Source organism: Phyllobates terribilis, unplaced genomic scaffold (assembly GCF_046119375.1).
Source record: "Phyllobates terribilis strain yellow unplaced genomic scaffold, ASM4611937v1 Scaffold_1__5_contigs__length_1240528914, whole genome shotgun sequence".
NCBI classification, from domain to species: domain Eukaryota; kingdom Metazoa; phylum Chordata; class Amphibia; order Anura; family Dendrobatidae; genus Phyllobates; species Phyllobates terribilis.
The window spans coordinates 295,516,842-295,532,507 of record NW_027362761.1 but is presented as its reverse complement, the minus strand read 5'-3'; the positions used below and the strand labels follow the sequence as shown (position 1 = coordinate 295,532,507).

At 43.6% G+C, this 15,666-nt stretch overlaps 1 protein-coding gene across 3 annotated transcripts in view; it reads right to left on the bottom strand.

Annotated features, from left to right (window-relative positions):
• The window catches only part of LOC141258197 (solute carrier family 2, facilitated glucose transporter member 11-like), a 311,675-nt gene that overhangs the window by 82,081 nt on the left and 213,928 nt on the right, over window positions 1-15,666 (bottom strand). For all 3 annotated transcript variants that reach the window (XM_073673201.1, XM_073673198.1, XM_073673209.1), the window contains 2 exons: window positions 2,423-2,521; window positions 188-348 (listed from right to left, as the gene is read on the bottom strand). In XM_073673201.1, coding sequence (XP_073529302.1) covers window positions 188-348; window positions 2,423-2,521 — 260 coding nt within the window. The remainder of the gene's footprint in view (window positions 1-187; window positions 349-2,422; window positions 2,522-15,666) is intronic.

Here is a 15,666-nt window from a genome sequence, read left to right as displayed (position 1 = left end):
ATTAGGGGAGGAAAGTTTAAAAAATTATTAAACTGCCATTCTGACATGGATGTTAAGAATAAGTACACCGGTGTCATCTGTCTATAATACCTGTTTATTAATGTGTGCAGTTTGTATTGTAAAAGCTAAGGACAGATCTGCTTGTAACATAGATTCATACAATGAGTTATTAGTAAGCTTTTCTTACCTGCCAAGCTTTACCGCTGAAAGCCCACCAATAAATGTCCCAAGGAGACCTCCAATTGTAAATGCTGAAACAATTACCGACCAGATGAGGGTTAGAAGATCTTCATCTAATTGTAAGTTGTAGCGTGAATACCAGGTCTCATTAATGAACTTATGTACATGCTGTAAGGAAGTCAAAGTTTAGACAAGCAACTTAAACAACAATCACCCTGCCTTTCCTATTCCACAAGACGCTCCATAGTTTCAGAGAAAACATAGTATGTAGAGCTTTCTAGACCGGACGCCTTTCCCCCCACTAATTGAATGGTAGGTCTCTCTTGTGTGTACATATTGAGAGACCTGTCTATTAACCAGAGCAGAGCGGGCAGAAGTCGGCCAGAGGCAGCGCCAGACTAGTCTCATCCCGACCTATGGTCCTCGGCCAGCTCTTCAAACTAGGTTTCCTCTAAATCCTCGGAGTCAGGATCTGATTCTTGCTGCCCAGTATGAAATGAGAGACAGGCTCACTTTAATAGGGTGTTCAGGTGCATAAAAAACAGTGCCAAACCAATCTACAGGTTGTGATTTTTTATTGCAGTTCAGCTCCATTGACAATCTGTAGATGCCTGTGTACTGTTTTGGGAAGTCATGTTTTTTTTTTAATCCTGGACCACCCCTTTAAAGAACAATATAATGGAAAGCCTATGTTACCCAAGCAGAAACCCTACTGTCTACAATAACTAATGATACCTACTACATGCAAGCATTTTCCATTAATTTCATATTTTGTTTTCTTACTATATTGGTATTTAAAGGTGACCCATCAGCTGATCCATGCTGCTCAAACCTCGGGCAGAATGAATCTGAGCATGGTTGTATGATTGCAGCCAGGTATGTTTTTCTCTGAAATGCTCCTGTGTTTCAGAGGAAACATAATAGGGATCATAGGATGAGATAAAACTAGTCCAGTGCCGCCCCTGACAGGCTTCTCCCCGCACCATTCTAGTTGATTGACAGGTCTTTTACATGTGCCTACGTAGGGAGACACCTGCCAATCAACTGCAGGAAGAAGTCAGCCTGGTGCGACGCTGGACTAGACTTATCTCTCCTTATGGTTTTTGGCTGGATCTTTAAACTATGTTTTCCAGTAAACGCTGAAACGTTTCAGATCAGAGCATACCTGGCTGCAATCACGCAGCCAGGCTGTGATTCAGAATGTCCGTGGGTTGTCTTGATGCATGCCCCAATCATTTCAGGTTATGGACAGTTTTCCATTCTCTTTAGTACAATGCAGAAATTACGATCCCTAATCACCATTCACAAGTCTGTTTATAAGGTGCATGTGCTATCTGTTATACTTTTTTAAAGGATAGTTTTCTTACTCACCGATGGTCCACATAAAAAACTAAGATATGTCCTATGTTGATCAGATTGGTGATACAAAATCACTGATGTAAGTGATATGGGTCCACACAAAAAATGGACAGCACTCATGTTCCATCTAACTTGCATCAGATTTTCACTGACTGTTTCAAAGAAGAAACTTGGAAAACCTCCATCATTTATTTGCATACGAGAAAAACGATATCACATGGTTGGTAAAAATGGAGATACAAGTGTACACACTGACCAAACATTTGCTCCAGCACGCTGATAAGAGTGAGTTGGGGATAAACTACAGTACTCTGGGCAGCACACAGCAACTACCACTAAATAGTGGATGGAGCGGTGGTATGCGGTGGTATGCTACTCCATACATTACTTACATCTCACCACTGTCAGCTCAGATATCAGCTGATCGATGACGGTGCCAGGAGTCAGACTCCTACCAAACTCATATTGATAACCTATTTTGTGAATAGGAATTATTTAGCTCCAGATAGCTCCTTTAATTGAGATCAAATAGTCTAGTAGCCAATTACAGACTAGTATATTTTGACATTGGGTGAAATTTTTTACGTGGTTACTCAGGTTCAGTTTAATGTTACACTTAGGCTATGTTCCCACTATGAGCATCTAGGATGGCGATATAGCTGAAAGCGCTATATCGGATGGGAGACCCACCCAGCATCGCAGGCCAAATATACTCAGGGAACCCACCCGGCATCGCAGGCCAAATATACAGATTTGGCCCGCGGGCCAGAGTTTGATATGTGCCTTAGAGGAAAGATCAGAAACCAAATTAGTGTAAAAAAGTGGCAAACACTTGTGAACGGCACTGCCAGACTTTTCACAAAAGATCTACAAAGTCACTTACAGTTGTGGGTGCATTAATAATTGATAGATTGTATCCATATTGAAAACTCCCTCCGATTCCCACTGCACAGACAGCCAAAAAAAGTTTCTTTGTCGGAGGCTAGAGATAAAAAAAATGTTTTTAAGTAATAGAGAACAATACTAGAAAACAGAACTCTCATTGTTTAACTGTTCAAAATGGTGACTGTAAAGGTTATCACTGAAACATTTTTATCAGTCATGTTTAGAGCAACCAAATCATCTCCGTAAGGCTACATTCACACGACCATATTTTATACTCCATCTTCAGGCTGGGTATGGCATAAGCATTGGCATATATCAGGCTGTTTGTTGAGGCCAGGATACCAAGATCAGCCCAGGCATTGCAGCAAGTGTGGACACCCCATTGGTGCAACCTGTGCAGCCACACAAGGGCCCAAGAGGTAAGGGGGCCACATCCATCTCCAAAGCAGATGAAATTGTACATTATGATGGTCTATTGGACAGTAAAGGGCCTTTATATTGTTCTTGCACAGGTTTTTCTGTCCCCACCTGCATTACAGCCTGAAAACGGACCGCAATCAGGGGCGGACATTCCATTGGTGTAACCTGTGCAGCCGCCTGGGGGGCCAAGAGGTAAGGGGGCCATTTCTATCACCAAAGCAGGTAGGATTGTGCCTTATGATGAGCTATTGGACTGCAAAGAGTCCGTATACTGTTCTTGCTCAGGAGCTTCTTCTGTCTGTGTCCGCCAGTGACCGCAGTATATAGTCATGTGAATGCACACTCCTGGGCTCTAATATACTTTGTAAGACAAGATTCCTAAAAAAACCATTTCATCAAAATAGATTCATGTTGAGATTGATTTACGAGGCTGCATGTGCCAAAATTCTGCCTTAAGTTGGTTTAAAATACGGTAGGTTACATTGTCTTACATGCCTTACCCCACAGCTCATTCATTATATGTTATGCTTATCAGATACATTTTGTGACGCACTTAACAAGAGGTCATGTCCAATAATATGATGTCAACGGAGTGTAGAAATAGGAGAAGCCTAAAATTTGTGTCACAATTTGGCATAGCTTAGTGGACCAAAATAAGCTAACTTAGGTTATGTTCCCACGATGAGCGTTTAGTGAGTTTCTAATGTTGCAGATCATCTGCAGCGTTTCTGCACCTATTAAGTAAAATAGGTAATTTGTATTTTTTTGAAAATATGCAGTATAAAAAACTCACCAAAATTTCATTGTGGGAATGCAGCCTAGCCCTATTTCACTCCACGTTATTATATTCTTTAATAGCTACACATTTTCATATTGGAAACAAAAAGAAAACTCAGCTGTTGTAAAACTGATGCAAACTGATACATTTTAACCCCTTCATGACCTTTGACATACGGATACGTCATGGTCGGGTACGGTTACCCACTGTGAAGTATGGATACGTCATGGCGATTTTACATGGCACAGAAGCTATGCTTGCTCGATCACTGCCGAGAGCTCAGCTTACATGATATCCGAGCCCTGGCTGTCACTGCCAGGAGTGGTGCCAGCACTGACCCGGCTATTTAACCCCCCAAAATGCTGCGATCAATATCGATCACAGCATTTGGGAGGCTAGGAGAGGGGGGCTCCCTCTCCCTTCCAATTGGCGCCCCTGCGACCTCATCACAAGGGCCCAAACGTTGTCATGGCAACCCGAGGTCGTCATGACGACATCCGTGTCTGCCTGCGACAGTGACCTGCTTAGACCATGCCATGATTTAGATGGAAACCCCAATATAAGTGCTCAGCATAGAGCGCCGATAAATGTGATCCAAAATGTTATGTTAAATGTTCCTAATAAAAGCTTCAACTCAATCCACAAAAAAAGCAAGTCCCCACTCAGGTCCGCCATCTGTTAATGGAAATATAGGGGGCTTACACATTACTGGTAGCACAAAGGCTCTGGAAAAGCGCTATGGCTCCTTGCCCTCCAAAAGAAATTCAGCAAATTCTGCAGTCCCAAATCCAAATGCCCCCCTCCCTTGTTGCTATGAAAGCCCGCCTAATTTACAGATGCATGTCTCCAGAAGCACAAACTGGGCACTACAACGTGACGTGGTTTCCATGTAAATCTCTGAAATATGTGATTCAAACGGAACCCCCGATGGAAGATTCTGTATAATGAGGCAGATGGAGACACTGTGGACGGGGTCTTGCCTGTGATACGGCTGGCATTAAAGTGCCTTCGGCCACAGTTTTGTGCACTTCAGAAAAAAGGACAATGCTGAATAGAGGCCAGATGGCGTCCAGAGTAACTCTGCTGCCTCATTATAGTGAATGGATTCCAAAATATTTCTAATAAAAGCTTCAACTCAATCCACAAAAAAAGCTAGTCCCCACTCAGGTCCATCATCTGTTATCGGAAATATAGGGGGCTTCAGTCTTACTGGTAGCACAAAGGCTCTGGAAAAGCGCTATTGCTCCTAGCACCTCCAAAAGAAATCCAGCTAATTCAGAGCTCCCAAATACAAATGCTACCCACCCGTCTGAGCTCCAGTGTGCCTAAACCACATTTAGTGTCCACATGTTTGGCTTTTTTGTAGCGATGAGAGCACGCTTAATTTACAGGGTGCATGTCTCCAGAAGCACGAGCTGGGCACAATGTATGTGCACTACAATGTGCTGGGCACTACAACATACTGGGCACTACAATGTACGGGCACTACAATTTCAGATTGTCATGCAAGGTGTGGGAAAGACTTAGTGCAACACAGAGGGAAGAGGGAAAGGGAGCCCAGACACTAGGGAAAGGGGAGAGTGGAGACCTCCTAGTCTGGTCTAGTGTCACCCTGTCTCAACTACCATCCCTATATTGGCTCTTCATCAATCGCCGCACACGTGCCTCGCCCTGACTTTCCTTGGCGTATGGCTAAGGTAAGGGAAGAAAGGAGATGAGCACTAGTCGATCTCCACTAAACTCTATAGACAACAAGGGTAGACAAGCAGGGGGGAATTTCTTAGCTTTAGACGACTCCAAACAAATGCGCACACGGCCTCAAGCTCCAGAGAGGACTAAGCCTCACAAGTAGAAATGAATATCGCCGGCACCACCCTCTCAGACACACCAGGCATTTATATACCCAGGCCAGGGAGCTAATTAGCCAGAGGGAGGTTGCCGCTGGGTCCTAGAGACAGCCAGCCTCTAGGAATATGTTTGTAATGCCAAACGTAGAGATCTCCTGCAACCAACTGCAGGGCTACTATCTGTCACCTTTGACACACCAGTGACACAGATTTGCAATTTTCACTCAGCGACATCCACTACTACTTGTTTTTGGAAAACACCCATGGAGTCAAATCATCACTACACCTGTAGATAAATTCCCAGAGGGTTGTAATTTACAAAATGGGGTCACTTGAGGGGAATCTGCTCTTCTGGCACTTAGGGGCTCTGTATATGGAGTTGGCAAACTATTCTACAATAATTTGTTCTCTAATGTGGCTAAGCACTACTGTACCGTCACATATGGTGTTTTGCCATGTTCAGCAGAAATTGCGTGACACGTTTTGGTGCCATTTTACCCTTTTTCCCATGTGAAAATATAAAATCTGGGGCTAAAACTAAAGTTTGGTTGTAAAAATGTAATTATTTTTTCTTCACTGCTCAATGGTATAAAATTCTGTGACACATCGGTCTGATTGTAAAATGGGGTCCCTCATGGAGGGGTTCTGCTATTCTAGCACTTCAGGGGCTCTGCCAGTATGACACCCTCAAACCATTCCAGTAAGATCTGAACACCAATATGTTACTTCTTCCCTTCTGAGCAGTGCACTGTGTCTCAAAAGTAGTTTTCCACCACATATGGGGTATTGGTGTACTCTGGAGACATTGTTTAACAAATTGTATGGCCCATTGTCTCCTATTATCCCTTTTGAAAATTGAAACATCAACATTTTAATGGAAAAATGGTAATATATCAGTGACTCAGCCCAATGTTATACAATTCTGTGAATCGCCTGAGGGTTAAAAATGCTCACTACACCTCAAAAATTACTCAAAAAGTGTAGTTTCCAAAATGAGATTACTTTGTGGGGGTTTCTGTTGTTTTGACATTTCAGGGGCTCTTCAAATGTGACATGGCATCCATTTTCTCCTGTTACCCTTGTAGAAATCAAAAATTTGGGGCTAAAGCAACATTTTTGCAACGTTATAAAATTCTGTGAAGCACCTGTGGGTTCAAAGTGCTCATCACACATCTAGATAAGTTCCTTGAGAGGTGTAGTTTCCATAATGGGGATCACTTGTTGGGGGTTTCCACTGTTTAGGCACATGGTGGGGCTCTGCAAATATGACATGGCGTCCGCCATCTATTCAGCCAATTTTGCGCTCCAAAAGTCAAATGGTGCTTTTTCTCTTCCAAGCCCTGCCATGCACCCAAAGAGTAGTTTTCCACTACATATGGGGTATCGACATACTCCGGAGAAATTACTCAACAAATTGTACATTTTCTCCTGTTACCCTTGTGGAATTGAAAAGTGTAGGGCTGAAGCAACATTTTTGTGGGAAAAATGTATTTTTTTCATTTGTACAACTCAACGCTATAAAATTCTGTGAAGCACCTGTTGCCTCAAGGTGCTCACCACCCCTCTAGATAAATTCCTTGGGGTGGTGTAGATTCCAGAATGGGGTCACTTGTGAGAGGGTTACCACTGTTTAGGCACACCAGGGGCTCTCCAAATGCAACATGGCTTCCCAGACAATTTTGCGTTCAAAAAGTCAAACGGTGTTCCTTCCCTTCCGAGCCCTGCCATGCGCCCAAACAGTAGTTTTCCCCCACATATGGGGTATCTGTGTACTCACAAGAAATTGCACAACAAATATTGGGGTCCATTTTCTCCTGTTACCCTTGTGAAAATAAAAAATTTGTGACTAAAACATTTTTGTGGGAAAAATGTGATTTTTTATTTTCACGGCTTAACTTTATAAACTTTTGTGAAGCACCTGGGGCCTCATGGTGCTCACCACACATCTAGATAAATTCCTTGAGGGGTCTAATTTTCAAAATGGGGTCACTAGTGGGGGATTTCCACTATTTATTTACTAGTTAATAATGTTATTTAATAACTATTTTGTGTGATATAACTATCTGGTTTAAGGGCATAAAAATAATTTTTGTCAAATTTTTGATATTTTCATAAATAAACGGCAATCATATTTGCCAAAAGTTACCACTAACATGAAGTACAATATGTCACAAAAAATATATTAGAATCACTGGGATATGTTGACATGTTCCACAGTTATTACCTCATAAAGTGACACAGGTCAGAATTGAAAAAATTGGCCTGGTCAGGAAGGTGAAAACAGGCTGGGGGTTGAAGGGGTTAAAACAAGTATATTATTTTTTATAACTTAAGTTGCATCTGTTTGTTTTTGTTTTTTTTCAAAGGATCAATTTTTAAAAAATGTCATGGGTGGGAATGCGAGGAGATTATGTGACTTGTTTTGGAGAAAAAGAAACATGAAAAAAAATGGATGTAAATGTATGACGATACATTGGCATCTGTCTTCCAAAGACTGCGATGTTATAAAAAAATAGATCCGTTTTTCATCTGTTTTTTAAAGTAGGAAAATTGCAGCAGACTGCATTTTCTGTATCCTGAAAAAAATACAAAAAATGGATTGAAACAGACACGTGCACAAACGTATGTCAAACGGATACCCATTTCACAGACATCTTTTCCCATTATATTATACTAGCCATTAAATCCGTTCTACGCCCGGGTGGCGAGCATTTATATTAGTATATGGTCTCCATCCTGGTATGTGTTGCTGCCATCCTGCACCCCCATCCTGTCATGTGCTACCCCCAGGGCAGACGTCAGCACTCGGCGCACCCGGGCAAGTGCCGGGGCCCTGAGCAGGCGGGGGGTCCCACTCACCGTCGGGCACCCCAGCACGCTATGGGACCCGTGAGCGGTGCGGTGCCGGTGTCAGCGCCCACTCCCCCCCGCTTGCTCAGGGCCCCAGCACAATATTTACCTCTCCCCATGCCTCTGCAGCAGCTTCCGTCTCTTCCGCGGCTGCTGCACTGTGATGTCTCAGGTCAGAGGGCGCGGTGATGTCTTTACACCGTGCTCTCTCCTGCCGTCACAGGCAGCGCAGAGTGGGAAGACGCCGGTGCGAGTGACGGGCCCGAAGCAGCGGCAGCAGGTGAGAAGTGAGGTGAGTATTTGATTTTTTTTATATATATGGAGGCATGGGGCATTATATGGTGGGGGGGGAAGTGACATCCTGCATGGGGCATTATATGGGGGGGGGACAAGTGACATCCTGCATGGGGCATTATATGGGGGGGAGGTGACATCCTGCATGGGGCATTATATGGGGGGGAGAGGTGACATCCTGCATGGGGCATTATATGGGGGTAGAGGTGACATCCTGCATGGGGCATTATATGGGGGGGTGACATCCTGCATGGGGCATTATAAGGGGGGTGACATCCTGCATGGGGCATTATGTGGGGGCCAGTATTCTGTATGGAGTGTTGTAAGGGGGCCAGTATCCTCTATGGAGCGTTATATGGGGGCCAGTATCCTGTATGGAGCATTATATGGGGACCAGTATCCTGTATGGAGCGTTATATGGGGACCAGTATCCTGTATGGAGCGTTATATGGGGACCAGTATCCTGTATGGAGCGTTATATGGGGACCAGTATCCTGTTTGGAGCGTTATTTGGGGACCAGTATCCTGTATGGAGCATTATATGGGGACCAGTATCCTATATTGAGCATTATATGGGGACCAGTATTCAGCATGGAGCAATATATGGGGCCCATAATACTGTATGGAGGACTATACTGTCCGGTCTGCACTGTGCGTTGAGAGGATTCGCCGGTTTCTGAGCTATTGTAGAATTTACAATAGATATCTGTCATGTATTGTAAGAAGTGAAATCTTTGGCCTTGTACTATATATATATTTCTCTGCGGTATCTGTGCATTATGAATCGTGGTATGTGTTAAAGGGGCCCACTGAGACTCTTTCACCCAGGGCCCACAAAAACCTGGAGCCGCCCCTCGCTACACCCATCCTGCGCCCCCATCCTGTCATGTGCTGCTCCCATCCTACGCCCCCATCTTGTCATGTGGTGCTCCCATTATGCGCCCCCATCCTGTCATGTGCGGCTCCCATCCTGCGCCCCCATCCTGTCATGTGCGGCTCCCATTCTGTAAAGTGCTGCTACCATCCTGCGCCCCCATCCTGTCATGTGCTGCTCCCATCCTGCGCTCCCATCCTGTCATGTGCGGCTCCCATTCTGTCATGTGGTGCTCCCATCCTGCGCCCCCATCCTGTCATGTGCTGCTCCCATCCTGTGCCCCCATCCTGTCATGTGCTGCTCCCATCCTGCGCCCCCATCCTGTCATGTGGTGCTCCCATCCTGCGTCCCCATCCTGTCATGTGCGGCTCCCATTCTGTCATGTGGTGCTCCCATCCTGTCATGTGCTGCTCCCATCCTGTGCCCCCATCATGTCATGTGCTGCTCCTATCCTGCGCTCCCATCTTGCGCCCCCATCCTGTCATGTGCTGCTCCCATCCTGCGCCCCCATTCTGGTATGTCCTGTTCCGATTCTGCGCCCCCATCCTGGTATGTGCTGACCCATCCTGTCATGTGGTGCTCCCATCCTGCGCCCCCATCCTGTCATGTGCGGCTCCCATTCTGTAATGTGCTGCTACCATCCTGCGCCCCCATCCTGTCATGTGCTGCTCCCATCCTGCGCCCCCATCCTGTCATGTGGTGCTCCCATCCTGCGCCCCCATCCTGTCATGTGCGGCTCCCATTCTGTCATGTGGTGCTCCCATCCTGTCATGTGCTGCTCCCATCCTGTGCCCCCATCATGTCATGTGCTGCTCCCATCCTGCGCCCCCATCCTGTCATGTGCTGCTCCCATCCTGCGCTCCCATCTTGCGCCCCCATCCTGTCATGTTCTGCTCCCATCCTGCGCTCCCATCTTGCGCCCCCATCCTGTCATGTGCTGCTCCCATCCTGCGCCTCCATTCTGGTATGTGCTGACCCATCCTGTCATGTGCTGCTCCCATCCTGCGCCTCCATTCTGGTATGTGCTGACCCATCCTGTCATGTGTTGCTTCCATCCTGCGCCTCCATTCTGGTATGTGCTGACCCATCCTGTCATGTGGTGCTCCCATCCTCCGGCCCGAAGAGACCCTGTGGCAATCCCGGATATGTAAGTTGTTGTGCCAGAGATCGAGGTATGCGTTCAGTGCTTACTCATACCGCGATCTCCTGGGCCACAATTCTCATCCTCATTTAGGATATGGATGCATTCCTCTGAGGGGTCCAGACTGCGCAGGAGCGTCGCGCTTGCGAAGTCTATAAAGGCTTCGGACAGAGGTACGCTCCCAGGAATATATTATAGATGTTAAATATAAATAGCTCTCTTTAAATGTGTTCTTTACAGCACAAATGGATATGTCAAGTACATGTGAAACAGATGTGTAAACTTAGACTAGACAGTCCAAGGCTTGATTCACACCACAGTTTTGTTGCATACTTGATGTATCCAAGTCCAAGTGTAGTGTAAAAAAAATATATTCAAACTGATGTATTTAGAATATAAAGGGGAAACTGTCAAATAGGTATCTATGCACATATGTGTTTCATTCTGTTTTTTTTTTTTTTTTACAAAATGCAAAAAAATGCAGTAGGATTATTGTTTTTCAGTCGGATCAGTTTTTTTCATGTTTTTTTCCAGAAAACAAGTCACATGATCTTCTGGCAATCCCCTTCCATGTTATTTAAAAAAAACATGTTTTTTTTTAAACTTCTGCAAACGGATGTAATATACACAGTGATGGCCGAAAGTGTTGGCACCCTACAAATTGTTTCAGAAATTTAAGTATTTCTCTCAGAAAATTATTGAAATTACACATGTTTTGTTATACACATGTTTATTTCTTTTGTTTGTATTGGAACAACATAAAAAACTGAGAAAAAGGCAAATTGGACATAATTTCACACAAAATCCCAAAAGTGGTCCTGACAAAATTGTTGGCACCTTTCCAAAATTGTGGGTAAACAGCTTTGTTTCAAGCATGTGATGCTCATTCAAACTCATCTGTGGCAAGTAACAGGTGTGGGCAATGTGAAGACCACACTTGAAACCAGATAAAAAAGGGAGAAGTTGCCTCAATCTTTTCATTGTGTGTCTGTGAGTGTACCATTAAAGCATGGAGAACAGAAAGAGGAGAAGAGAACTGTATGAGGACTAGAGAACCAAAATTGTTGAATAATATCAACAATCTCAAGTTTACAAGTCCATCTCCAGAGATCTTGATGTTCCTTTGTCCACAGTGCACAACATAATCAAGAAGTTTACAACCCATGGCACTGTAACTAATCTTCCTGGACATGGACGGCAGAGAAAAATTGATGCAAGGTTGCAACGCAGGAAAATCCAGATGGTGGATACGCAGCCCCAATCAAGTTTCAAAGAAATTCAAGCTGTCCTGCAGGCTCAGGGTGCATCAGCGCAAACTATCCGTCGACATTTGAATGAAATGAAACGCTATGGCAGGAGACCCAGGAGGGCCACACTGCTGACACAGACACATAAAAAAGCTAGACTGCAGTTTACCAAAATGTACGTGAGTAAGCCAAAATCCTTCTGGGAAAGCGTCTTATGAACAGATGAGACCAAGATAGAGCTTTTTGGTAAAGCACATTATTAAACTGTTTACTGAAAACGGAATGAGGCCTACAAAGAAAACAACACAGTACCTACAGTCAAATATGGTGGCAGTTCAAAAATGTTTTGGGGCTGTTTTGCTGCCTCTCACACTCGGTGCCTTGACTGTGTGCAAGGCATCATGAAATCTGAAGATTACCAAATGATTTTGGATTGCAATGTAGTGCCCAGTGTCAGAAAGCGGAGTTTATGTCCCAGGTCATGGGTCTTCCAGCAGGACTATGACCCCAAACATACTTCAAGAAGCACTCAGAAATGGATGGAAGCAAATCTGAACTGGCCAACAATATGTCCGGATGTAAATCCCATTGAACATCTGTGGAGAGATCTTAAAATTGTTGTTGGAAGAAGGCACCCTTCAAATATGAGAGCCCTGGAGCAGTTTGCAAAAGAAGAGTGGTCAAAAATTCCAGTTGAGAGGTGTAAGAAGCTTGTTGATGGTTAGAGGAAGCGGTTGATTGCAGTTATTTATTCCAAAGAGTGTGCAACCAAATATTAAGTTGAGGATGCCAACAATTTTGTCTGGCCCATTTTTGGGGTTTTATGTGAAATTATATCCAATTTTCCTTTTTTTCCTCTGTTTTTTTTGTGTTGTTCCTATACAGACAAAGGAAATAAGCATGTGTATAATAAACCGTGTAATTGCAATAATTTTCTGGGAGAAATACTTCATTTTCTGGAACAGTTTCAAGGGTGCCAACACTTTTGCCATGACTGTATGCTAAAAAACGAGTATTCTTGCTTTAAAGTGTATCTATTTGCATCAGTTTAGAGCTAGTTAACACTATAAGCTGCTTAAAGCCACATGCAAATTTATCACATTTTAAGATTGTCTAGTCTAAACGTTTTACAGATTTAATAAATCAGGCACACTGACTCCGCTCTAATGTCTACAAGAATGAAACAGACAACTACAAGATACAAAAGATCAGTCACATATGGCAATGAATGTATGCAACATATTCTTTTTATACAACAATTCTGCAGAAAGTTCCATAGTCAAACAGTGTCTAACATGAGTTTTATGCCATTTTAAAGGTCAATTATTAGCCTGTGTTCATACTAGTGTTCCTGGCAAGGGTAGAATATGTGACGGTGGTACTCTGAGTAGTATAAATCAATTGGAAACCTAACCTGAGAACCTGACCATTGTAAACTAATGCTGCCTGAACCATGGGCAGCATGAATCAGACACTGACTGCATTACTACAACCTTGTATTACTTGTGTATTACCTTGTGTTTCTGTGAAATGCTGCCGCTTTATAGAGAAAACTTACTTTGAAAAATTGACCAGGGACCATGCGTATTGGATAACTACTCCGAGGCAGATCCCCGATGGCTCCTCCGACCCTGTTTCTTTAGGCTTCACAAGTCCGTGCTTAAACTCATAAATGAAAGATTGGCATTGGTGTTTTGGAACAGTGTGTCATCAGTATACGATCTATGTGTCCATTTTTACAAATCAGTGTGTCATTATTGTTTTTCACGTATGGATAAGTATACTTGGTTAGTATTTCAAAGTAAGTTTTCTCTGAAACACTTCAGTATTTGGAGCAGGGATGTCAAACTCAAATCCACATAGGGCAAAAATTAAAAACTTGGACACAGTCGGAGGTCAACCTTGATATGCATTAAATAATGTCTACAATTGAGGAAGGTTTTCCTTATCAAATATAATGATGAAACTTTTCATATGGAAACAAACTTAAAGGGCTTGTAACACGAATAAAGTACATTTCAATTAATAGATCTTAGAATAAAATTAGCACCTAATCAGAAATGGGGCGTACTGTAATAATATAATATGGTATGTAAGGGCAGCAAAAGGCATATGGCCCAATGGCTTTATTTAAGTATGTAATAACACAGGAAAAAAACCCTTGAATTAATAAATAATACAGATAATAAAGTATGATGCCAACAGAAACACAGTATGATACCCTCACAGGGAATTCCTCCACAGTATTCTCCACATTCACGGTATGATGACTCTACTGTACCCCCCCCAGCAAAGTATGGTGATCCATCACAGTATAATGCCCCAACTGTGATCTCCACACGGTATTATGGGCCCCACATAGTCTTCCATACAGTATAATGAGCCCTGCATAGTCCTCCATACAGAATAATGGGCCCACATAGTCCTTTATACAGTATAATGGGCCCCACATTGTCTTCCATACATAATAATGGGCCCCACATAGTCTTCAATATAGGATAATAGGCCCCACATAGTCCTCCATACAGTTTAAGGGGCCCGACATAGTCCTCCATACAGTATTATAGACACCACATAGTCCTCCATACAGTATAATGGGCCCCACATAGTCTTCCATACAGTATTATGGGCCCCACATAGTCTTCCATACAGTATTATGGGCCCCACATAGTCCTCTATACAGTATAATGGGCCCCACATAGTCTTCCATACAGTATAATGGGCCCCACATAGTCCTCAGTATAGGATAATGGGCCCCACATAGTCCTCCATACAGTATAAGGGGCCCTACATAGTCCTCCATAGAGTATTATAGACACCACATAGTCCTCCATACAGTATAATGGCCCCTACATAGTCCTCCAGACAGTATAATGGGCCTACATAGTCCTCCATAAAGAATAATGGGCCCCACAAAGTCCTCCATACAGTATAATGGGCCCCACAAAGTCTTCCATACAGTATAATGGGCCCCACATAGTCTTCCATACAGTATTATGGGCCCTACATAGTCTTCCATACAGATTAATGGGCTCCACATAGTCCTCTATACAGTATAATGGGCCCCTCATTGTCTTCAATAGTATAGGATAATGGGTCCAACATAGTCTTCCATACAGTATAAGGGGCCCCACATAGTCCTACATACAGTATTATAGATACCACATAGTCCTCCATACAGTATAATGGCCCCCACATAGTCCTCCAGACAGTATAATGGGCCCCACATAGTCCTCCATACAGTATTATGGGCCCCACATAATCTTCCATACAGAATAATGGGCCCCACATAGTCCTCTATACAGTATAATGGGCCCCACATTGTCTTCCATACATAATAATGGGCCCCACATAGTCCTCAATATAGGATAATGGGCCCCACATAGTCCTCCATACAGTATAAGGAGCCCCACAGAGTCCTCCATACAGTATTATAGACACCACATAGTCCTCGATACAGTATAATGACCCCCACATAGTCCTCCAGACAGTATAATGGCCCCACATAGTCCTCCATACAGTATAATGGGCCCCACATAGTCCTCCATACAGTATAATGGCCCCACACAGTCCTCCATACAGTATAATGGCCCCACATAGTCCTCCATACAGTATAATGGTCCCACACAGTCCTCCATACAGTATAATGGCCCCCACATAGTCCTCCTGACAGTATAATGGCCCAACTTAGTCCCTGGCATTGTGGGCCAAATACAGTTATATAAAAAAGTTTGGGCACCCCTATTAATCTTAAGCTTAATGTTTTATAAAAATTGGTGTTTTTGCAACAG